Below are 23,426 nucleotides of genomic sequence, written 5' to 3' on the forward strand. Positions count from 1 at the left end.
GCTGGTCTTGAACTCCTGGCCTCAAGCAATCCTGTCTCAGCCATCTCTCATCAGACCATGTGGCCTTTTTAAGTGCTTCTGACAGTGGCAATTTTGCATTTTTTTCTTTTCTTTCTTTCTTTCTTTTTTTTTTTTTAATTTGGAGACAGAGTCTCGCTCTGTCACCCAGGCTGGAGTGCAGTGGCACGATCTCAGCTCACTGCAACCTCCACCTCCTGGGTTCAAGCAATTCTCCTCAGTCTCCCAAGTAGCTGGGACTACAGGCACCCGCCACCACACCGAGTTAATTTTTTGTATTTTAGTAGATTTCACCGTGTTGCCCAGGCTGGTTTTGAACTCCTGAACTCAGGAAATGTGCCCACCTCAGCCTCCCAAAGTGCTGGGATTACAGGCATGAACCACTTTACCTGGATTTTTCTTTTTCCTTCCTTCCTTCCTTCTTTCTTTCTTTCTCTTCCTTCCTTCCTTCTCTCTTTCTTTCTCTCTCTCTCTCTCTCTTTCTTTCTTCTTTCTTTCCTCTTTCTTATGACAGGGTCTCACTCTATCGCCCAGGCTGGAGCGCAGAAGTGCAATCATGGTTCACTGTAGCCTCAACCTCCTGGGCTCAAGGGATCCTCCCTTCTCAGCCTCCCGAGTGGCATGTGCCACCATGCCCAGCTAATTTTTTAAAAATTTTGTAGTGAGAGGGTCTTGCTATGTTGCCCAGGCTGGGCTCGAACTCCTGGACTCAAGCGATCCTACTGCCTCGGCCTCTCAAAGTGCTGGGATTACAGGCAAGGGCCACCGCACCTGGCCCAATTTTGCATTTCCTCAGCGATTCATGTTATTCATGTCTGTCTTCCTGTTAGGCTGTGAGCTCCAGGGAAAGAGGGCTCCCTGGAGCTGGAGCTCCCTGCAGTGCCTCTAGCTCAGAGGATGCACGTGAAATGCTCATCAAATGAATAACAAAGACAATGATGGGGACGAGAGGCCTTGTAACTGGCAGTATTTCCCAGGCTTCTCTGAGGGGCCCTGTCCTCTACCCAAGCTACACACCCTCCCTGGGAGACCTCACCCACCCCAGTGTGCCGGCCACCCCCAGGTCTCAGCCCCCAGGTCTCTTTCCTAAGGACGATGCCTCATGGACCCCAGACTCACCACAACCCAGCTAATTTGCAGCTCCTCCCTCCTCCTGCCCTCTCCATCCACGTCCACACAGCAACAGCCGTCCCCACCCGTCCCCACCCTCCGTCTCCTCAATGCCCACCCTGCCCAGGGCGCCCACCACAGCCCTGCCCGGCAGTCACCAACCCATGCAGTCCTTCATCAGCATGAAGCCGCTCTCGTAGCCGGGAAAACACTCGCACTCAAAGCTGCCTGGTGTGTTGACACAGGCGCCCTGGCCGCAGAGGTCAGGGGAGATGCGACACTCGTCGATATCTGTAAGGGAGGAGGCAGAGGCTGGAGGGGCCGTGTGTGCCACATCACGGGGCACAAGGCAGAGGGGTCTCTGTCCTTTGATGGGGGTGTGGGCTAGAGGAAGCCTGTCTGCAGACCTAAGGAGGCACAGGCCAAGAGGGGAGGGGTCCCTGGATGCAGACACAATGGGGTGCCGGAGGGGGTCATCAAATCTGTAGATACGACAGGCGGAAGAGAAGCTCCCAAAAGGAACTGAGGAAATGGAGAGACCCCGAACTAAACATGACAAGGGCAGGGAATTTTCTCACAGTCCGGAGCTCTCCATTTTCTTTATATTGGTGGTAGATTTGTTTGTTTTATTTTATTTTATTTTTATTATGTATTTATTTATTTATTTATTTTTTTAGAGACAGTCTCGCTCTGTCACCCAGGCTGGAGTGCAGTGATGCAGACTCGGCTCACTGTAACCTCTGCCTCCCAGGATCAAGCGATTCTCCTGCCTCAGTCTCCCGAGTAGCTGGGATTACAGGCATGCGCCACAGTGCCCGACTAATTTTGTACTTTTAGGAAGATGGGGTTTCACCATGTGGGCCAGCCTGTTCTCGAACTCCTGACCTAAAGCAATCCACCCACCTCGGCCTCCCAAAGTGCTAGGATGACAGGCGTGAGCCACCGCACACAGCCTGTTTGCTTTTTCAGAGACAGGGTCTTGCTCTGTCACCCAGGCTGGAGTGCAGCGGCGTGATCACAGCTCACTGCAGCCTCAACCTCCCGGGGGCTCAAGGGATCCCTCTGCCTCAGCCTCTCGAGTAGCTGGGACTACAGTTAATGCAATAATAATTTTTTATTTTTTGCAGAGATGGAGGTCTTGCTGTGTTACCCAGGCTAGTCTCAAACTCTTGGGCTCAAGCAATCCTCCCACCTTGGCCTCCAAAAGTGCTGGGATTACAGGCGTGAGCCACCAGCCCAGCCCTGGAGGCCTCTAAAGGTCACCTTTGCCAGCCCCTTCTTTTATGTTTTATTTACTTATTTATTTATTTTTGAGATGCAGTCTCGTTCTGCCACCCAGGCTAGAGTGCAATGGCACGATCTTGGCTTACTGTAACCTCCGCCTCCTGGGTTCAAGTGATTCTCCTGCCTCAGTCTCACAAGTAACTGGGATTACGGGTGCCCGCCACCACACCCAGCTACTTTTTGTACTTTTAGTAGAGACAGGGTATTGCCATGTTGGCCAGGCTGGTCTCGAACTCCTGACCTCAAGTGATCCACTCACTTTGGCCTCCCAAAGTGCTGGGATTACAGGTGTGATCCATCGCGCCTGGCCCAGTCCCTTCTTTTATAGTCAGGGTTCCTGCAGCCCAAGGAGAGCAATCACCTGCCCTAGGTCACACTGCACAGAAGCAGACACAAGAAGTGCCTAAAGAACAGGTGCTTGCTGGGCACGGTGGCACACGCCTGTAATCCCAGCACTTTGGGAGGCTGAAGTGGGTGGATCACCTGAGGCTGGGAGTTCAAGATCAGCCTGACCAACATGGAGAAACCCCATCTCTATTGAAAAATACAATATTAGCCAGGCATGGTGGTGCATGCCTGTAATCCTAGCTACTCAGGAAGCTGAGGCAGGAGAATCTCTTGAACCTGGGAGGTGGAGGTTGGAGTGAGCTGAGATCGTGCCATTGCACTCTAGCCTGGGCAACAAGAGTGAAACTCCGTCTCAAAAAAGAAGAAGAAGAAGAAGGAGAAAGAGAAGGAGAAGGAGAAGGGGAAGAGGGAAGAGGAAGAGGAAGAAAGAAGAAAGAAGAAGAAAAAGAAAAACGGGCATGTCTCTACGTCTTATTCGAGGCCCCATCCCTGGCAAGGATCACGCTCTCTCCAAGAGGCAGAGGTGGCACCTACCTGTGCAGTTCCGTTCTTGGGCATCCAGGGCGAAGCCCCCCGCACAGGCACAGTGGAAGCTGCCCACCGTGTTTCTGCAGGTACCGTGCGTGCAGAGGCCAGGGAACGCCTTGCATTCATTCACATCTGAAGTACAGGAGCATCAAATCACCCTGATGTCCCCAAGTTTGGGATCCATACACCAAGCCCTCCCTGGGTTCTTCATGCCTGGCCTTGCCCACATCCCCTTTTCCCCAAACACACCTCCCATCTCCAGGCTTTTGCCTGTGCCGTGCCCCTCCCCATCCTTCCGGGGGCCTGACTCCTTCCCCAACCGCACCTTTATAGAACGGCCGGCCAGACAGGAAGTCCCGGCTGGCAAAGCCCAGCCCCCGCGGGCACAGGCTGGCGAACTCCAAGGACTCGGGATCCGGGCAGGCCTCGCACTCGGCTCCCCAGGCAGCCCCAATGGAGCAGCAGCAGACGTCCATCCGGTACTTGCCAGGCAGGGTGACCCCACACTCATCCTCGTCCCATCGCAGGAAACATGGTTCCAATCTCACATCTGCACAAGGGAACGGTCACTGCGTCCCCACCCCTGCCACACTGTGCCCGCTGCGAGACAGGCGTGCCGCTCAGTCACTCTCATCGGAAACTTTCTCCCGGACGCAGTCAGGTCGAGGGCCAGAGTGAAAAGGGGTGACTTCCTCCAGGCACTGCCTGGGAGGGTACTATGTGTGCCGTTCTGTAGCACTGTTCTATCCGTTTATTTTTCTTAATGATTGATTCATTGGTTGATTGATTTGTTTTGAGACAGAGTCTTGCTCTGTCGCCCAGGCTAGAGTGTAGTGGCACAATCTCAGCTCACCGCAACCTCCACCTCCCAGGTTCAAGCAATTCTCCCGCCTCAGCCTCCCGAGAAGCTGGGATTACAGGCGTGTGCCACCACACCCAGCTAACTTTTGTTTTTTTTTAGTAGAGACTCGATTTCACCACGTTGACCAGGCTGATCTCGAACTCAAGTGATCTGCCCACCTTGGCCTCCCACAGTGCTGTGATTACAGGCATGAGCCACCGTGCCTGACCAATTTTTTTTTAAGACAGAGTCTCGCTCTGTCCCCTAGGTTGTAGTGCAATGGCACAATCTCAGCTCACTGCAACCTCCACCTCCCAGGTTCAAGCGATTCTCCTGCCTCAGCCTGCTGAGTAGCTGGGATTACAGGCACCTGCCACCACGCCCGGCTAATTTTTGTATTTCAGTAGAGATGGGTTTCACCATGTTAACCAGGCAGGTCTTGAACTCTTGACCTCAAGCAATCCACCTGCCTTGGCCTCCCAAAAGTGCTGGCATTATAGGCGTGAGCCACCACGCCCGGCCTAACTTTTGTATTTTTTAATAGAGACTCGGTTTCTACACGTTGGCCAAGCTGATCTCAAACTCAAGTGATCTGCTCACCTCGACCTCCCAAAGTGCTGGGATTATAGGCGTGAGCCACTATGCCTGGCCACTAAGGATTTTTAGGGCAGTGAAACTACCCTATGTGACACCACAATGGTGAACGTATGTCATTATACATTCGTCCAAACCCACAGAACGTCCAACACACCAAGGGTAAACCCTAAGGTGCTCTATGGACTTGGAGATGACAATGATGTACCTGTGTAGTTTCATCCATCGTAACAAATGCACCCTCTAACCCTGGGGCAAGATGTTGATAGTGGAGGAGGCTGTACGTGCGTGGAGGTGGGGGCTATGTGTTCATATTTGCTGTGAACCTAAAACCGTCCTCAAAGATAAATCCTGGCTGGAATTCCAGCACTCTGGGATGCTGACGTGGGGGGATCCCTTGAGGCCAGGAGTTTGAGACCAGCCTAGGCAAGATAGTGAGACCCTGTCCCTACTTGAAAAAAAAAAAAAAAGTACCAATAAAGAAATAAATTAGCTGGGTTTGGTGGTGCACACCTGTAGTCCCAGCTGCTCAGGAGATCAAGGTACAAAACTCAGCTGAACCCAGGAAGTGCAAGTTGTAGTGAGATGAGATTGTGCCACTGCACTCCTGCCTGGGTGACAGAGTGACATCCTGTCTCAAGAAAAAAGAAGAAAGAAAAAAAACCCACCCAAATGTCTTTCATGATGTGTTAGCCGAAGGCGGAGGATCCCAAAGGATGCCTGAAATCTCTCCTATTCGGGCTGGGTGTGGCGGCTCACGCCTGTAATCCCAACACTTTGGGAGGCTGAGGCGGGCAGATTGCCTGAGGTCAGGAGTTCGAGACCAGCCTGGCCAACATGGTGAAACCTTGTCTCTACTAAAAATACAAAAATTAGCCAGGCATGGTGGCGCGTGCCTGTAATCCTAGCTACTCAGGAGGCTGAGGCAGGAGAATGGCTTGAACCCAGGAGGCGGATGTTGCAGTGAGCCGAGATCGCGCCACCGCACTCCAGCCTGGGCGACATAAGCGAGACTCCGTCTCAAAAAAAAATAATCTCTCCTGGTCCTAGAGTCGCTGCGGGTGGAGGGAACGAAGGAAGGACGCGTGGGCCCATGTGCGGACCTCGCCTGGACTCACCCACGCACAGCCGGCCCGAGGCTTCCAGCATCAGGCCCTCTGGACACTCGCAGCGGAAAGACCCAGCGGTGTTGACACAACGCCCGTTGGGACAGGCTCCCGGGAAGGTCTCACACTCGTTCACATCTGGGTGGCGGGAAGTAAGGGAGGAGGGAAAGCCGGAGGGTCCAGGGAGGGGAAGGGCGCTGGCTGGCCATTCCCCCGGGGTCTCAAGTTGTCCTTGGGGAGGAAGGAAGGGGATGGGGACAGGGATTGGGGACTGTCAAGAAGGCCTGGGGACCAGGGAGGGAGAATGGCTGTCCCCATCGTAATAGACTCCAGGGCGGGGCTGGAGGTGGCACCCATGGGGGTGATGCAACTGGTTGTGTACGGGCTCTGGAGTAGGGGGTGAGCTGGACATGGGCAGGGAGTTACCATCGCAGGTGACACCCGTCATCCGGGCAAAGCCCCGGGCACAGGCAGGGTCTGCAATTGGAAGAACGAGAATGAAGAGTGGAGTCATTCTTTCATGCCAGCCCCAGGGGGGACCCGCCCTGTTGAGGGCTTTTCCCATGGGCACCTGGGAGGCCCTGAGGAGGATGTTACCGATCTCGCAGCGTTCGCAGGGGCTCCCCCAGGCTGCCCCGAGGGTGGCGCAGCACTCGGACCGCAGGCTGGCTCCCTGAAGGTTCACCTCACAGCGGTTCTCCTGGATCTTCAGCCAGCAGGTGCCCTTGGTGCTATCTGGGGAGAAAAGGCGGGTCACCTGTCTCACCTGCCGAGCCCACACCTGCACCCTGACCCACAGATGCCCAGCCTCTGGAACGCCATCGGGCTCCAGGGCCGCTCACCTAGACAGATGGTGCCAGAGGGGTCCAGCCGGCTGCCAGGGGCACATTTGCAGGTGTAGGAGCCAGCCAGGTTCTGACAGACGCCGTTCACACACGGGCTGGACAGGCATTCATCGACGTCTGCAGGGACAGCCCCCCACCAGGCCGTGAACTGCAGGAGGAGGAGCCTTACCTGGCCAGGACCCCTCCTCCCCCAAGGGACCGCTGCACCCAGTGGCACAGGGTGCACCCAAATGCACAAGTGTGCAGAAGGCACTGGAATCAAATGCGTGTGCAAGCACACATGTGTGCTGAGCTGTGTGTGTACACGCTGTAAGAGACAGGAAATGCCAAACTGTTTTCTTTTTTTTGAGACAGAGTCTCGCTCTGTCACCCAGGCTGGAGTGCCGTGGCACCATCCCAGCTCACTGCAACCTCTGTCTCCCAGGTTCAAGCGATTCTCATGCCTCAGCCTCCAAGGTAACTGGGACTACAGGCATGTGCTACCTTGCCCGGCTAATTTTTTTTTTGCATTTTTAGTAGACGGAGTTTCATGATGTTGACCAGACTGGTCTCAAACTCCCAACCTCAGGTGGTCCACCCGCCTCGGCCCCCCAAAGTGCTGGGATTCTAGGCATGAGCCACTGCACCCAGCCAAAACTGTATTCTTACTCTCACCTTCAACACACACAACACAACACAACACAACACAACACAACACAACACAACACAACACAACACAGAATACATCAGTGATCAGACGTGGATTTTTTTGTTTGTTTGTTTTTGCCAAACTGCCCAATTCTCCGACACCAGCAGGGTGCCCTATAGTTCAATTCTGACGCTATCTGCCTGGAGTTGAAGTCTGACTCCACAGGTTGAGGGCTCAGTCCCACAAGACTGCCATCCACGCAGATGCCAATTGAAAATCGGGGCCTCCAGAATTTCTGCCTTCTCCTCAGGCTTGATCATCCGCTAGAGTGACTCACGGGACTCAGGGAAATACTTAACTTATGTTTACTAGTTTATTATGAAGGATATTACAGGCTGGGTGCAGTGGCTCATGCCTGTCATCCTAGCATTTTGGGAGGCTGAGGCGGATGGATCACTGAGGTCAGGAGTTCAAGACCAGCCTGGCCAACATGATGAAACCCCATCTCTATTAAAAATACAAATTAACAGCCAGGCGCGGTGGCTCAAGCCTATAATCCCAGCACTTTGGGAGGCCGAGACGGGCGGATCACGAGGTCAGGAGATCGAGACCATCCTGGCTAACACAGTGAAACCCCGTCTCTACTAAAAAATACAAAAAACTAGCTGGGCGAGGTGGCGGGTGCCTGTAGTCCCAGCTACTCGGGAGGCTGAGGCAGGAGAATGGTGTAAACCCGGGAGGCAGGGCTTACAGTGAGCTGAGATCCGGCCACTGCACTCGTCTGGGCGACAGAGCAAGACTCCGTCTCAAAAAAAAAAACAACAAAAAAAAAATTAGCCAGGTGTGGTGGTGCACGCCTGCAGTCCCAGCTACTTGGGAGGCTGAGGCACAATCATCTCTTGAACCACGGGAGAATTGCTTGAACCCAGGAGGTAGAGGTTGCAGTGAGCCGAGGTCGCGCCATTGCACTCCAGCCTGGGTGACAGAGCGAGACTCTGTCTCAAAAAGACAAAATAAAAAAATAAAGGATATTAAGGATATTACAAATGACGAACCGCCAGATGGAAGAGATGCATGGTGCGGGGTATCTGGGAGGAGACGTGAAATTTCCGTGCCTGCTCTGGGCATGCCACCTTGCCAGCACACAGATGTGTGCATCCACCTGGAAGCTCTCCAAACTCCATAGTTCGAGTAGGACTTCTGGGATGTGTGTCTAAATGTGTGCCCCTGAGTGTGTACAATTGTGTGTGACTGGGACCACAAGTGTGGGAAGTGTGAGAATGAGTGTATGGGCCAGGCATGGTGGCTCACGCCTATAATCCCAGCACTTTGGGAGGCTGAGGCAGGTGGATCACTTGAGGTCAGGAGTTTGAGACCAGCCTGGTGAACATGGTGAAACCCTGTCTCTACTAAAAATACAAAAATTATCTGGGTGTGGTGGATGCACCTGTAATCCCAGCTACTCAGGAGGCTGAGGCGGGAGAATCGCTTTTACTGGGAGGCGGAGGTTGCAGTGAGCCGAGATCGCGCCACTGCACTCCAGCCTGGGTGATAGAGCAAGACTCTGTCTCAAAAAAAAAAAAAAAAGAATAAGTGTGTATGTAAATGTGAGTATATGCGTGTCTTTGAGTGCGTGTGTGTGAATGTAGGTACATATGCAAGTGTATTTGAGTATGCATGTCTGTGTACACACGCACACAGCATGTCTGAATGTATGTGTCTGCATGTACACAGCATGTGCAGTGTGTCTGGGTTTATGTATGCATGACACATGCAACGTGCATGTCTGAGTGTGGCTGTGTGCAGGATGTTTCTGAGTGTGTGTATACGTGTCTTGTGTATACACCTCATGCAACATGTGTGAGTATCTGAGCGTGTGCATATATATGTGTGTGTGCACACTACATATAGCATGCATGTGTGTGTGAATAGAGGTAACATGTAAGCATCTTTGAGTGTGTGCATGCCTCTATGTGCACACGCTACACACAGAGTATGTCGGGGCGTGTATGTGTGTGTGTGTGCGCAAACCCACGTGAGCCCGGGACCCTGTACCTTTGCAGATCTCCGTGTCCTGCCAGAAGTGGAAGCCGGGGGGGCAGGAGCAGCTGTAGCTGCCGGGGCTATTCTGACACCACCCGTTGTCACACAGGAGGCTGTTGAGGGCACACTCATCCACGTCTGTGGGGTGGGGTTGGGAGAGAGGGGTGAGGGGTCTGCAGTGGAGGAGGTTGCCCATGCATCCACCCGCCAGGTGGCATGCTTACCTGTGCACTCCTTGCCTGAGGCACCTGCCTCATAACCCAGGTTGCAGATGCAGCGGTAGCTGCCCCGAAGGTTCTCACACACGCCATTGGCACAAACCTCAGGGTCCAGAGCACACTCGTTGATGTCTGCGGCAGGAGGAGGGTGTGTCAGCAGCAGAAGGAGAGTGTGTCCCGGTGCCCCCAGGGGTCTCTAGAAGTCAGATTCCCCAAGGCAACAGCTCCAGCCCAGACCCGGCCTCATTTTTCTCTAAACCAGAGTTTCTCAGCCTGAGCACTGCTAACATTTGGGGCCAGATCATTTTTTGCTGCGAGGGGCCATCCCATGCATTTTAGGATGTCGAGCAGCTTCCATGGCCTCCACCCATGAGATGTCAGTAGCACCCACCCCGCCCCAGTATTACTCCAGACATTGTGAAATGACCTCGGCAGGGCAGGGGCCAAATTATCTCCAGTTTGGAGATAGTGGAGCAGACATCCATACAGTGGCACTGTCATAAAAATAAAAGCAATTATAGGCCAGATACGGTGGCTGTCACCTGTAATCCCACCACTTTGGGAGGCTGAGGTGGGAGGATTGCTTGAGCCCAGGAGTTTGAGACCAGCCTGGGCAACATAGCAAGACCCCATCTCTATAAAAAGTAAATTTTTTTTGAGACAGGGTCTCATTCTGTCGCACAGGCTGGAGTGCAGTGGTGCGATCTCGTCTCACTGCAACCTCTGCCTCCCGGGTTCAAGTAATTCTCATGACTCAGCCCCCCAAGTAGCTGGGATTACAGCCACCGCGCCTGGCTAATTTTTCTATTTTTAGTAGAGATGGGGTTTCACCATGTTGGCCAGGCTGGTCTAGAACTCCTGACTTCAAGTGATCCACTTGCCTCAGCCTCCCAAAGTGCTGGCTTTACAGACGTGAGCCACCACACCTGGCCAAAAAGTAAATTTTTTAAAAATTGGCTGGGCATGGCGGCTCATGTTTGTAATCACAGCACTTTGGGAGGCTGAGGTGGGTGGATCACTTGAGGCCGGAAGTTTGAGACCAGCCTGGGCAACATGGCAAAACCTCGTCTCTACTAAAAACAAAACAAAACAAAACAAAAAAATTAGCCAGGCGTGGTGACGCATGCCTGTAATCGCAGCTATTTGGAAGGCTGAGGTAGGAGAATCGCTTGAACCCAGGAGGCAGAGGTTGCAGTGAGCCAAGATCACACCACTGCACTGTAGCCTGGGTAACAGAGCAAAATGAAAAGAAAAGAAAAGAAAAGAAAAGAAAAGAAAAGAAAAGAAAAGAAAGAGAGAGAGAGAGAGAAAGAAAGAAAGAGAGAGAGAGAGAAAGAAAGAGAGAGAGAGAAAGAAAGAAAGAGAAAGAGAGAGAAAGAAAGAGAGGAAGGAAGGAGGAAAGGAGGGAGGGAGGGAGGGAGGAAAGAAGGAAGGAAGGAAGGAAGGAAGGAAGGAAGGAAGGAAGGAAGGAAGGAAGGAAGGAAGGAAGGAAGGAAGGAAGGAAAAACAAATTAGCAGGTCATGGCGGTGAGTGCCTGCAGTCCCAGCTACTCAGGTGGTATCGCTTGAGCCCAAGAGGTCGAGGTTGCAGTGAGCCGTGATTGCACTACATTACTTGAGCCTGGGCAATAGAGTGAGATCCCATCTCTGAAAAAGGGTGGGGGTAATCTTGGACACAGACACACATACAGGGAGAACACCATGTGAAGGTGGAGACAGAAATGGGGCAGCGCCTCTACGAGCCAAGAAACGTCAAAGATTGCTGGCCACCACCAGAAGCTGGGACAGATTCTCCCTCAAAGCCTCCGAGGGAACCAGCCCTGCCCGCACCTTGATCTCTGACCTCTGGCCTCCAGAAGTGTGAGAATCAACTTATGTTGTCGAAGCCATCCAGTCTGGGGCACTTTGTTATGGGAACCCCAGGCAAACCGTGCGGCCCCTGACCACAGCTCTCCCCATATCTGGTAGGGGCAGGCTGGCTGCTGTTTGGAGGGGCTGGGCTCCACTTACCTCGACCATCCGTGGTAATGCCAAGCCCACTGCTGCACAGTGCCTGGAACTCGGCTGGGGACGAAGGGACAGAGTGAGATGGGTCAGGGAGCTTAGCCATGGCTTGGATTCAGCCACAGGCAAAGGACGAGGTCTTTTCCACAGGCAAGACTCTTGGTCTTGGGCAAGAGTTTGGGACTAAGACGCAACTCCACACCCCAGAGAGAAAGCAACTCCCTTCAGCCTCTTTGTCAGAAGAGCCTCCACTCCATGGGAGCTACGACCCCCACCACAAGCGAGGACCAATGGAGGCACTCAGACCAAGGGGGCCATGGGGATCGGCAGCCAGATGCTCACCAGAGTTCTTGGCAGGACAAAGCTGGCAGGGCTCCCCAAAGCCGTGGTCTGGGTTGGCACAGCAACACTCGGACTTGGTGACGGTGCCAGGGAAGGGGCGGGCACAGGAGCCCTTCTCGATGGCACCGTAGCAGGTGCTTCGCACATGGGTGTCCATGCACATGCGGCCATCCGTGCCCACTGCCAGCCCCCCCAGGCAATGGCAGCGGAAGGAGCCCTCGGTGTTGGTGCAGCGGCCGTTCACACAGATGCCAGGCGTCTGGCACTCATCAATGTCTGCAGAAGCCGTGGGGGCACGGGGATGGGTTCCAGCCTCCTCCCTTCCTCTCTCCCCTCCCCATCTCCCACCATTTCCATTTTCCCAGCACTTCTTCTCTGCTTCTTTGTTTTTGGATGGAGTCTCGCTCTGTCGCCCAGGTTGGAGTGCAGTGGCACAATCTCAGCTCACTGCAAGCTCCACCTCCCAGGTTCACACCATTCTCCTGCCTCAGCCTCCCGAGTAGCTGGGACCACAGACACCCACCACATTGTCCAGCTAATTTTTTGTATATTTAGTAGAGACGGGGTTTCACCGTGTTAGCCGGGATGGTCTCAATCTGACCTCGTGATCCACCCGCCTCGGCCTCCCAAAGTGCTGGGATTACAGGCATGAGTGACCGTGCCCAGCTCTTCTTTGCTTCTTGCTCCCTTTCTCTCTCCCCTCCCCATCTCCTACCCTTTCCATCTTCCCAGCCCTTCTGTTTACTTCTTTTCCAGTTTCTTGTCTTTCCAGTTTCCAGTTGTCTGTGTCTCTGTCCTCTCCTCCTCTCGTCTCCTTCCTCTTCTCCTCCCCCATTTCTCCCCATCTTTCTTTCTTTCTCTGTACCTTTAAACACATTTTCCTTTTTTTTTTTTTTTTTTTTTTGAGACGGAGTCTCACTCTGTTGCCAGGACTGGAGCGCAGTGGCGCAATCTCAGCTCACTGCAAGCTCCGCCTCCCGGGTTCACGTCATTCTCCTGCCTCAGCCTCCCAAGTAGCTGGGACTACAGGCACCCACCACCACGCCCGGCTAATTTTTGTTTTTTTTTTTTAGTAAAGATGGGGTTTCACCATGTTATCCAGGATGGTCTCGATCTCCTGACCTTGTGATCTGCCCACCTCAGCCTCCCAAAGGACTGGGATTACAGGTGTGAGCCACCATGCCTGGCCTAAACAAATTTTTTAAAGGCAGGGTCTGACTCCCAGACTGGAGTGCAGTGGCATGATCGTAGCTCACTGCAGCCTCCATCTCCTGGGCTCAAGCGATCCTGCTGCCTCAGCGTCCTGAGTAGCCCGGACTACAGGGGTGCATCTCCATGTTCGGCTAATTTTTAAAATTTTTCTATAGAGATGGAGTCTTATCATGTTGCCCAGGCTGGTCTCAATCAAACTCCTGAGCTCAAGTGATCCTCCTGCCTCAGCCTTCCAAAGTACTGGGATTAAAGGTGCATGCTACCATGCCCAGCTAATTTTTTTTTTTTTTTTTTTAGGTAGAGATGGGGTTTGACTATGTTGCCCAGGCTGGTCTCGAACTCCTGGCCTCAAGAGATCCTCTAATCTCAGCTTCCTAAAGTGCTGGAATCACAGATGAACCTGGCCCCTCCCCACCTATAACCCATCTCTCTCTCTCTTTTTTTTTTTTTGTCTTTTGAGACAGAGTCTCACTCTTGTCACCCAGGTTGGAGTGCAATGGCACAGTCTCAGCTCACTGCAACCTCTACCTCCCAGGATCAAGCAATTCTCCTGCTTCAGCCTCCCAAGTAGCTGGGATTACAGGTGCCCACAACCATGCCCGGCTAATTTCTTGTATTTTTAGTAGAGACGGGTTTTCACCATGTTGGGCAGGCTGGTCTCAAACTCCTGACCTCAAGAGATCCATCTGCCTCGGCCTCCCAAAGTGCTGGAATTACAGGCGTGAGCCACGGCACGTGCCTCTTCCTTTCTTCCTTTTCTTGTTCTTCGCTTCTTCCCTTTTCCCTCCTCCTCTTTCTCTCCCTACTCCTTCTCTTCTCCTTCTCTCATGCTCATCCTGTCCCTGTCCGGTCCCTCTCCTCTTCCTCCCCCTCCCTCTGCTTCCCCATCTCCCTTCTCCCCTCCGCTGGCCAGTCTTGCTCCAGGCTTACCCATGCAGTAGCGGCCGCCAGGCGCCAGCAGGAAGCCAGGTTTGCAGAGGCAGGAGAAGCTGCCATCCTCGTTGAGACACACGCCGTTGACGCACATGGTGCTGGTGGCACACTCGTTGTGGTCTGGGGACAGCAGGAGAGGCTGAGTCCAGGCGGGGGGCCGGGTGCCCGGCCCACACTGGGACCCTCTCTCTCCCTCCTCCAAACTCCAGGGCTGAGCCCCCCAGGATCCCTCCCTGGGATGTGGGAGGCAAACAAGCTGTGGTTGTCTGTGACTGTGTGTGCTTGTATATTAGTCTGTCCCCTGGGATGTAAGTTCCCTGGGGCACGACCCCTGTCTTGCTCAGGCTGCATACAGTAGGTGCTGCATAAATATTTGCTCAAAGCTGAATAAAGGTGGTGGGGGTTGTATAACATTGGGAATTTATTAAATTTCAGTGAATTGTTCATTTTAAAATGTTTAAATATTTTTAAAAGACTTATTATTATCATTGTTATTATTATTTTTGAGACAGTCTCGCTCTATCACGCAGGCTGGAGCACAGTGGTGTGATCTCGGCTCACTGTAACCTCTGCCTCGCGGGTTCAAGCAATTCTTCTGCTTTAGCCTCCCGAGTAGCTGGGATTACAGGCATGCACCACCATGCCCGGCTAATTGTTTTTGTATTTTTAGTAGAGACGGGGTTTCACCATGTTGGCCATGCTGGTCTTGAACTCCTCACCTCATGATACGCCCACCTCAGCCTCCCAAAGGGCTGGGATTACAGGCTTGAGCCACCGCGCCCAACCTCTTGTTCACTTTTAAATGATTAAATTTAGGTTGTGTGAATCTTACTTCAATTTTACAAAAAGGAAAGGGAAATAAGGTTAGTAAGAACATAGTCTAATTTAACAGAAGGTGGCAGGTGCAGAAATGACTTGTTTTCCAAAATGTCAGCTTTAAATAATAAACAACTGAACATACATTAAAAAAAAAAAAGCATGAAATGCCACCACAGAAATTTACACATGAGCATTCACAGAAGTATTATTCCTAACAGCAAAAAGTGAAAACAAACCAGTGTCCTACTGATGAACGGATCAACACACTGTGGTCTATTCATGTAAGGGAACATTATTCAGCCATGAAAAAGAAAGAAGCCAGGAATGCTGGCTCATGCCTGTAGTCCCAGCTACTCAAGTGGCTGAGGCAGGGGGATTGCTTGAGCCCCCCAGAACCCCTCCCTGGGGTGTGGGAGGCAAAAAGCTGTGGTTGTCTGTGGCTGTGTTTGCTTGCATATTAGTGTGTCTGTTAGGATGTGAGTTAAAGTCCAGCCTAGGCAACATAGTGAGACTCAACCATAAAAAAATAAATAGATAGCCAGGCGCGGCAGCTCACACCTATAATCCCAGCACTTTGGGAGGCTGAGGCGGTCGGATCACCGGAGGTCAGGCATTCGAGACCAGCCTGGTCAACATTGTGAAACCCTGTCTCTACTAAAAATATAAATGTTAGCTGGGCACAGTGGCACACAGCTGTAATCCCACCTACTCAGGAGGCTGAGGCAGGAGAATCGCTTGAACCCATCACGCCATCACACTCAGCTAATTTTTGTATTATTAGTAGTGACAGGGTTTCACCATGTTGGCCAGGCTGGTCTCAAACACCTGACCTCAAGTGATCCTCCCACCTCAGCCTCCCAAAGTGTTGGGATTAGAAGCATGAGCCACTGTGCCTGGCTCAAAATTTATTTAATTAAAAAAAAAAAAATTGAGGCCTGGCATGATGGTTCACGCCTGTAATCCCAGCACCTTGGGAGGCCGAGGCAAGCAGATCACGAGGTCAGCAGATCAAGACCATCCTGGCCAACGTGGTGAAATCCTGTCTCTATTAAAATAAAAAAATTAGCCGGGTGTAGTGGTGGGGGCCTGTAGTCCCAGTCACTCAGGAGGCTGAGGCAGGGGAATCACAATCACTTGAACCCGGGAGGCAGAGGTTGCAGTGAGCTGAGATTGCACCACTGCACTCCAGCCTGGTGACACAGCGAGATGCCATCTCAAAAAAAAAAAAAAAAAAAAAAAAAAAAAAAAAAAAGGCCTGGCCCGGTGGCTCATGTCTGTAATTCCAGCACTTTGGGAGGCCGAGGTGGGCAGATCATGAGGTCAGGAGATCGAGACCATCTTGGCTAATACGGTGAAAAACCATCTCTACTTTACTAAAAATACAAAAAAATTAGCTGGGCGTGGTGGCGGGCGCCTGTAGTCCCAGCTACTCAGGAGGCTGACGCAGGAGAATGGCATGAGCCCAGGAGGCAGAGCTTGCAGTGAGCCAAGATCGTGGCACCGCACTCCAGCCTGGGCAACAGGGCAAGACTCTGTCTCAAAAAAAAAAAAAAAAAGGAAAGAAAAAAAGAAGCACCAATACATGCTGCAATATGGATGAATCTTGAAAACATCACATTCAGCAAAAGAAGCCAGTCACAGAAAACCATGATTCCCTTTTGTCCGGAACTGGCAACTTCATTGAGTCAGAAAACCAATTCACCTAGCACCCAGGGCTACAGGTGAAGACAGAGAATTATAGAGTGACTATTAATGAATACCAGGTTTGTTTTTGAGGCAATAAAGGTATTTTCCAGTTGGGTTGTAGTGATGCTTGTCCACCTCTGTGCATATACTAAAAACTGTTGACTAGTACACTTCAAATGGCTAATTTTATGGTATATGAATTATATATCAATAAATGCCAAAAATGTCTTTTTAAATGAAGGAATGCAGAACGCACAAGATCCTTCCACCCGAGGGAAGACTTGAAGGCAGACCTCCTGAGATAAGGTGACAGAGTCAAGGGGTTCCCTTGGGTTATGGCTTGTGGCAGCCAAGTCCCCATTGGCTCCCACAAGCCATAACCCACCATATTCCAGAGAAAGCTGATGGGGGGCGCTCTCCAAGGTCCTGATCTCAACCCCCACCCCCACCCCCACCCCCACCCCCCGGGCCCCCTCACTGGCCAGGCTCTTCCAAGCCATCCTAGGATGGGGAGGGACCCTGCTTCAGGCCAGGGTCAGGCGGTTGCCAGTGTGGTCTTGCCTAAAAGACCCTTTTTCTTTTTCTTTTTCTTTTTTGACAGAGTTTCACTCTTGTTGCCCAGGCTGGAGTGCAGTGGTGCGATCTCAGCTCACTGCAACCCCTGCCTCCCACGTTCAGGTGATTCTGCTGCCTCGGCCTCCCGAGCAGCTGGGGTTACAGGTGTCTGCCACCATGCCCGGCTAATTTTTTGTATTTAGTAGAGACAGGGTTTCACTATGTTGGTCAGGCTGGTCTCGAACTTGACTTCAGGTGATCCACCCACCTCGGCCTTCCAAAGTGCTGGGATTACAGGTGTGATCCACTACACCCGGACTTCTTTTTTTTTTTTTTTTCTTTTTAGGAGATGGAGTCTCGCTCTATCAGCCAGGCTGGAGTGGAGGGGCACGAGCACAGCTCACTGCAGCCTCAATCTTTTCAGCTCAAGAGATTCCCCTGCCTCAGCCTTGCAAAGTGCTGGGATTACAGGCATGAGCCACCAAGGCTGGCCCCAAAAGGTCCTTTTTTTTTTTTTTTTTTTTTTTTTTTTTTTTTTGAGACGGAGTCTCGCTCTGTCCCCCAGGCTGGAGTGCAATGGCACGATCTCCGCTCACTGCAAGCTCCGCCTCCCGGGATCCCGCCATTCTCCTGCCTCAGCCTCCCGAGTAGCTGGGACTACAGGCGCCCGCCACCTCGCCCGGCTAATTTTTTTGTATTTTTAGTAGAGACGGGGTTTCACCGTGTTAGCCAGGATGGTCTCGATCTCCTGACCTCGTGATCCGCCCGCCTCGGCCTCCCAAAGTGCTGGGATTACAGGCGTGAGCCACCGCGCCCGGCCAAAAGGTCCTTTTTTGTGATTCATGGAATAAATTCAGGAAGGAGGAAACGAAGGGGGGAGTCAGGGTGGTCGGGGGATAAGAAGGGTCTAAGGTGGGCTGCTGGGTTCAGAGGGGAGCAGAAGAGATGTCGTAGGGAGGGGGTGGGTTTGGTGGCAGAGTGAAGATTTGAGGTGGCTGTAAAAGGCAGCTAGTGGGGCCCAGAAGCCCCTGCCCACCCGCCCACCCCCAACTCACCCACACAGTTCTTGCCGTCGGGACTCAGCTCGAAGCCTGCATTGCAGACACACTGGAAGCTGCCCTCTGTGTTGACACAGCGGCCCAGGTGACAAAGGCCGCCACTGACAATGCACTCGTCCACATCTGTGGGGAAGGCAGGTGGGCAGTCAAGAGGCGCCCCCCACCCTCCAAGCCTGGGCCAGAACCCCCACCATCACCCCCACTCTCGGATGGACAGCCGTACCCACGCATGCCTGCTTGGTGGGCGTGGCCTGGAAGCCCGGGTAGCACCGGCAGTGGTAGGTGCCAGGGATGTTGACGCAGTCACCGTGGTGGCAGGGGCTACTGGTGCATTCATCTACATCTGAGAGGAGAGGACCCTGAGCCCCCGCACCAGCAGGGCAGTGAGAACCCACCCTCCCCACCTGGCCGTGGCTCACCAATGCACTCGCCACGCACGTCCTGGGTGTAGCCCACGTTACACTCGCAGCGGTAGCTGGAAGGCGTGGGCAGGCAGCGACCATTCAGACACAGGTTGGTGAAGTGTCGGCAGATGTCAATGGTCTGGTTCAGGGTAGCAGTGCCTACAGGTGGGGCCAGCAAAGGCATCTGAGCAGTGGCTGGCCCCTGCCCCAGTCTGGAGCCTGGGCTTCACCTCTCTGGGCCCAGATACCCCCTCTAAGGTTGGCACCCTGCCCCAGCTCAGATTCTGCCCTCTCTCACCCGGACAGTCCTGCCTTAGATTCAGAACTCCAACCTGGGACCTAGATCCCTCCAACCTGGTGCCTAGATCCCTCCAACCTGGGGTCTAGATCCCTCCAACCTGGGGTCTAGATCCCTCCAACCTGGGACCTAGATCCCTCCAACCTGGAGCCTAGATCTCTCCAATCTGGAGCCTAGATCCCTCCAACCTGGAGCCTAGATCCCTCCAACCTGGGGCCTAGACCTCTCCAACCTGGAGCCTTAGATTCCTTCAATCTGGAGCCTAGATCCCTCTAACCTGGGCCCAGAGATGCCCGGACTCCCACTCTGGGCCCAAATCCTCACTATGGGGCAAGACCCCAACCCAGGCCTAAATCCTTCATCTCAGACACCCACACCAGACCAAAACTTCCCACCCAAAGCCCAAACCCTGACTTATTTATTTTTTTAGAGAAAGGGTCTCACTCTGTCACCCAGGTTGGAGTGCAGTGGTGCAATCACAGCTCACTGTAGCCTCCAATTCCTGGGCTCCAGCGATCCTCCTGCCTCATCCTCCTAAGTGGCAGGGACTACTGGTGCGCATCACCACACCTAGCTAATTTTAAATTTGCTGTAGAGACAGGGTCTTGCTATGTTGCCCAGGCTGGTCTCAAACTCCTGGCCTCAAGCAATCCTTCTACCTTGGCCTCCCAAAGTACTGGGATTACAGGCATGAGCCGCTGTGTCCAGCCCAAACTCTAACTCTGAAGACCAGATTTTCCAGTTACCTCCATCCTCATTCACTACCAGCACTGTCATCCCTACTAACTAGGCCAGGAGTTCCCCCTCCAGAGCCCTAACCCTCTCTCTGAGGCCTGGACACCCTCCCCTGTTCAGAGCTCTCTCTCCAGATCCAGGACCATCCTTCAAGTCTTGGAACGTGGCCGGGCGCGGTGGCTCAAGCCTGTAATCCCAGCACTTTGGGAGGCCAAGACGGGCAGATCACGAGGTCAGGAGATCGAGACCATCCTGGCTAACACAGTGAAACCCCGTCTCTACTAAAAAATACAAAAAACTAGCCAGGCGAGTTGGTGGGCACCTGTAGTCCCAGCTACTCGGGAGGCTGAGGCAGGAGAATGGCGTGAACCCGGGAGGCGGAGCTTGCAGTGAGCTGAGATCCGGCCACTGCACTCCAGCCTGGGCGACAGAGCGAGACTCCGTCTCAAAAAAAAAAAAAAAAGTCTTGGAACGTTCCTCCCAAGCCCCAAGTCTCACCAATATTAGAGTTGCCAGGGCCCAGGCTGGGGACCCCACGCCCATCGAAGCCATGAGGGTTGAATCGTGCCGGCCCAAGACGGGGGCCCATGCCATTGGATCCAAAACCCAGGAGGCCAGGGAAGAGGCCAGGGTGGCCGGGTAGCAGCGGCAGCCCTTGGGTGCACAGTTGCTGGAACTCATCTGCAAGGAAGCCGGGTTGAGGCCAGGCCCTTGGTCCTCCCCCGTCCCCTCCTCCCCCGCAGCCCGGCAGGCTGCAGTTCTTACTCACTGGAACCCCGAGGAGGACACAGCTCAGGGGTCGGGCCAGCCGCCCAGCACCTGCCCTTCTCGCAGCAGCACTGCCTGCGAGTGTGGTGGCCGGTGAGGTCTCCGGCACAGCGGCCCCCGAAAAGCACTGAGAAGCAGGTGCCGGCCCGGTGGTCTGTAAAAGATCAGAGGGTGAGCCCATAAGCACGGGACATCAGTGACCAGACCTGGATCCAAATTCCAGCTGTAGCTGCACTGCCTATAGGACGGGTCTGTTTGCTACTCTGTGCCTCAGTTTCCCCTCCATAAAATGGGGACACTTGGAGCATCCACCTCACCTGGGGAAAGTATTACCTGGGTGAAAAGTCTGACATAATCCAGATGCAGTAACTCATGCCTGGAATCCCAGAACTTTGGGAGGCCGGGGTGGGCGGATCACTTGAGGTCAGGAGTGCAAGACCAGCCTAACCAACATGACGAAACCTCGTGTCTACTAAAAATACAAAAATTAGCCAAGCATGGTGGCAGGCACTTGTAATCCCAGGTACTTGGGAGGCTGAGGCAGGAGAATCACTTCAACCCGGGAGGCAGAGGCTGTAGTGAGCCGAGATCGTGCCACTGCACTCCGGACTGGGCGACAGAGCAAGATTCGGTCTCAAAAATAAATAAATAAATAAATAAATAAAAATAAAAAAAGAAAAGTTTGACATATGGCCAACGCCCGTTCAGTGCCATCTCTTATCACCAAGATTTCCAAGTTATCACACAGAGGTAGTGAGCTCCCTGTCGCTGCAGGCATCCAACCACGCTAAGGAAGACCCATTGGCGCGGAAGGACTGCCCCAGTGGGATACCAGGCAGGGACACTGAGATCTGCAGCTGTGTGTCTTTGCTTGCTGGCTTCAGGCATTACGCAGCAGCCTAATGTGAATTTCAGAAAGGGGTCCCAAAGGAGTCGAGGGGATGGATTGATGACCACAGCCCCTGGGGAGACTGAGGCAGACAGGCTCCCCAGGTATGAGAACCACCAACACTCTTCCACTTCCCACTGCGCCCTCAAGGTCAATGGCTTTATGCAGCTATCGGATTTCTCAGGCTCTGGCTTAAAGAGCATATTTTTAGGCTTAAAAATGCACAGAGCTTGGCCGGTAGCCCACAGTTAAAAAACTCCTCCCAGGCGCTGGGAGGGCCACTGAGAGCCGCCCCTGACCTGCCCCAAGCTGGGAAAACACGCAAATGTTTCCACCTCTCTGGTCCCCGCCCCGTGCACCTGGGGACCCCCCAGGTACATGTGTGGGAGTCAGGGTTTTTCGTTCTCAGTCTCATCATAGCCCCTCAAAGGGGGCTGGGCCTGCCCAGACGAGGAAAGGTCAACAGACTCCTCCAAAGTCACACAGCTGCAAAAGTGGGTGGAGGACGGGAAACTCGATTTCCCAATCTCAGGGGGCCCAACAGGCAACAGCCCCTTAAGCAAGAGAGACGGAATATAAGAATTTTAACAAAAATGCTCAGGCATGGTGGCTCATGCCTGTAATCCCAGCACTATGGAAGACCGAGGAAGGTGGATCACCTGAGGTCAGGAGTTCAAGACCAGCCTGGCCAACATGGAGAAACCCCATCTCTACTAAAAATACAAAAATTAGCCAGGCGTGGTGGCGGGCACCTGTAATCCCAGCTACTTGGGAGGCTGAGGCAGGAGGATCTCTTGAACCCGGGAGGCAGAGGTTGCAGCGAGCTGAGATTGTGCCACTGCACTCCAGCCTGGGTAACAGAGCAAGACTCTGTCTCAAAAAAAAAAAAAAAAAAAAAAAAGAGAGAGAGAGATAGAGAGCTGAACAAGGTGGTCTCTCTCCTGCCCGCTGTCTCCTCCTCCAGCCCCTCGGTTCACTCAGGCAGTGGGTGCCATCCAGGCTGCTGGCAAAACCTCGGGGACAGGGGCACACATAGCTCCCGACAGCGTTGGTGCAGTCACCCTGGAGCAGAGGCCGGGCACGCGGAGACGCTCATTCACATCTACATAGACAGAGACAAGGTCAGAACTGGGCACCTCACTAGCCTGACCCCTCTGCCTTCCTGCAGGGGAGCCTGAGCCCCCCCAGACACGAGTCACAGAGGAGCTCCCAGGTTGTCCCCCTCTAGTCACCCACCTTCACATGCAACACTGCTGTCACCGAGCCGGTGTCCAACTGGACAGTGGCAATGGAAGGAGCCCACCGTGTTGACACAGCTGCCTCCCTGGCACAGGCCTGGCACGGCCTGGCACTCGTCCACATCTGCAAGGACAAAGCCCGGCAAGGGAGTGAGAGGCCCATCAGAAGGAAGAACCAAGCTGGCCAAGGCCTCCCACTCAGCCCTGACCCCACTATTCACCTTGGCAGGCCCCCGTGTGGATATTGGGGATGAAGCCTCGGCGGCAGGGGTGTGGCTGTGCAGGGCAAAGTTCACATGGAAGGCCCCAGGCACGGCCCACAGTGGCACAGCAAAGCGCCTTGGTGCACGCGAGGCCTGTCAGCTGATGCTGGCACCCCTCGGGGCCCACTTGGCCAAAGCAGGGTCCCGTCCGGTAATCTGCAGGGCAGACAGCTGTGGGTACCTGGCTGAGGACTGCCCCTGTCTAGAGAGCTCTGCGTCTCTAATACCTTCTCAGTGCCCCCTGCACCCATAGACCAGGCTTTACTTATGCTGCTTCCTTCCTAAATAGAATATCTTTCTTCCCCTTTCCCTACCTAATGAACTCCTATTCACCCTTCAAAACCCTTTTTATTCAAAACATTTCCTGACCAACTTCCAAGAGAGAGACTAGGATCTCCAAGCCCGTAAAGCTCAGGGCGTGTGAACACCCTGTCTGAACTGATGGGACTCCTTTCCCAGGCCTGTCCTCCCTTCAGGCCTGGGCAGGGACCCACGGACGCCCAGCTAAAAAGCATGTCTAGTACTTGAGCATATGCCTGGCCCTGCCATATCTCCCAGATTTGGGGAAGAATTTGTTATCTGCCTAAATTCTCTGGACCCCCAACATCACATCCTCAGTCCCCATCAGGCCCAGCCCAAGGTGACCGCATTGGTTCCCC

The 23,426-nt window shown here is 53.4% G+C and overlaps 1 protein-coding gene across 2 annotated transcripts in view; it reads right to left on the reverse strand.

Annotated features, from left to right (window-relative positions):
- FBN3 (fibrillin 3) overlaps nucleotides 1-23,426 on the reverse strand; it is an 88,290-nt gene that overhangs the window by 57,145 nt on the left and 7,719 nt on the right. For both annotated transcript variants that reach the window (XM_015122717.3, XM_077979762.1), the window contains exons 7-25: nucleotides 22,726-22,923; nucleotides 22,503-22,628; nucleotides 20,379-20,531; nucleotides 20,108-20,290; nucleotides 18,592-18,735; nucleotides 18,396-18,515; nucleotides 18,170-18,295; nucleotides 14,052-14,174; nucleotides 11,910-12,185; nucleotides 11,574-11,627; nucleotides 9,570-9,695; nucleotides 9,358-9,483; nucleotides 6,672-6,791; nucleotides 6,427-6,564; nucleotides 6,256-6,306; nucleotides 5,842-5,967; nucleotides 3,614-3,838; nucleotides 3,295-3,420; nucleotides 1,291-1,419 (exon numbers count right to left, since the gene is read on the reverse strand). In XM_015122717.3, the coding sequence (XP_014978203.3) occupies nucleotides 1,291-1,419; nucleotides 3,295-3,420; nucleotides 3,614-3,838; nucleotides 5,842-5,967; nucleotides 6,256-6,306; nucleotides 6,427-6,564; nucleotides 6,672-6,791; nucleotides 9,358-9,483; nucleotides 9,570-9,695; nucleotides 11,574-11,627; nucleotides 11,910-12,185; nucleotides 14,052-14,174; nucleotides 18,170-18,295; nucleotides 18,396-18,515; nucleotides 18,592-18,735; nucleotides 20,108-20,290; nucleotides 20,379-20,531; nucleotides 22,503-22,628; nucleotides 22,726-22,923 (2,670 nt within the window). The remainder of the gene's footprint in view (nucleotides 1-1,290; nucleotides 1,420-3,294; nucleotides 3,421-3,613; nucleotides 3,839-5,841; nucleotides 5,968-6,255; nucleotides 6,307-6,426; nucleotides 6,565-6,671; nucleotides 6,792-9,357; nucleotides 9,484-9,569; nucleotides 9,696-11,573; nucleotides 11,628-11,909; nucleotides 12,186-14,051; nucleotides 14,175-18,169; nucleotides 18,296-18,395; nucleotides 18,516-18,591; nucleotides 18,736-20,107; nucleotides 20,291-20,378; nucleotides 20,532-22,502; nucleotides 22,629-22,725; nucleotides 22,924-23,426) is intronic.

The sequence above is a fragment of the Macaca mulatta genome, chromosome 19 (genome assembly GCF_049350105.2).
Source record: "Macaca mulatta isolate MMU2019108-1 chromosome 19, T2T-MMU8v2.0, whole genome shotgun sequence".
NCBI classification, from domain to species: Eukaryota; Metazoa; Chordata; class Mammalia; order Primates; family Cercopithecidae; genus Macaca; species Macaca mulatta.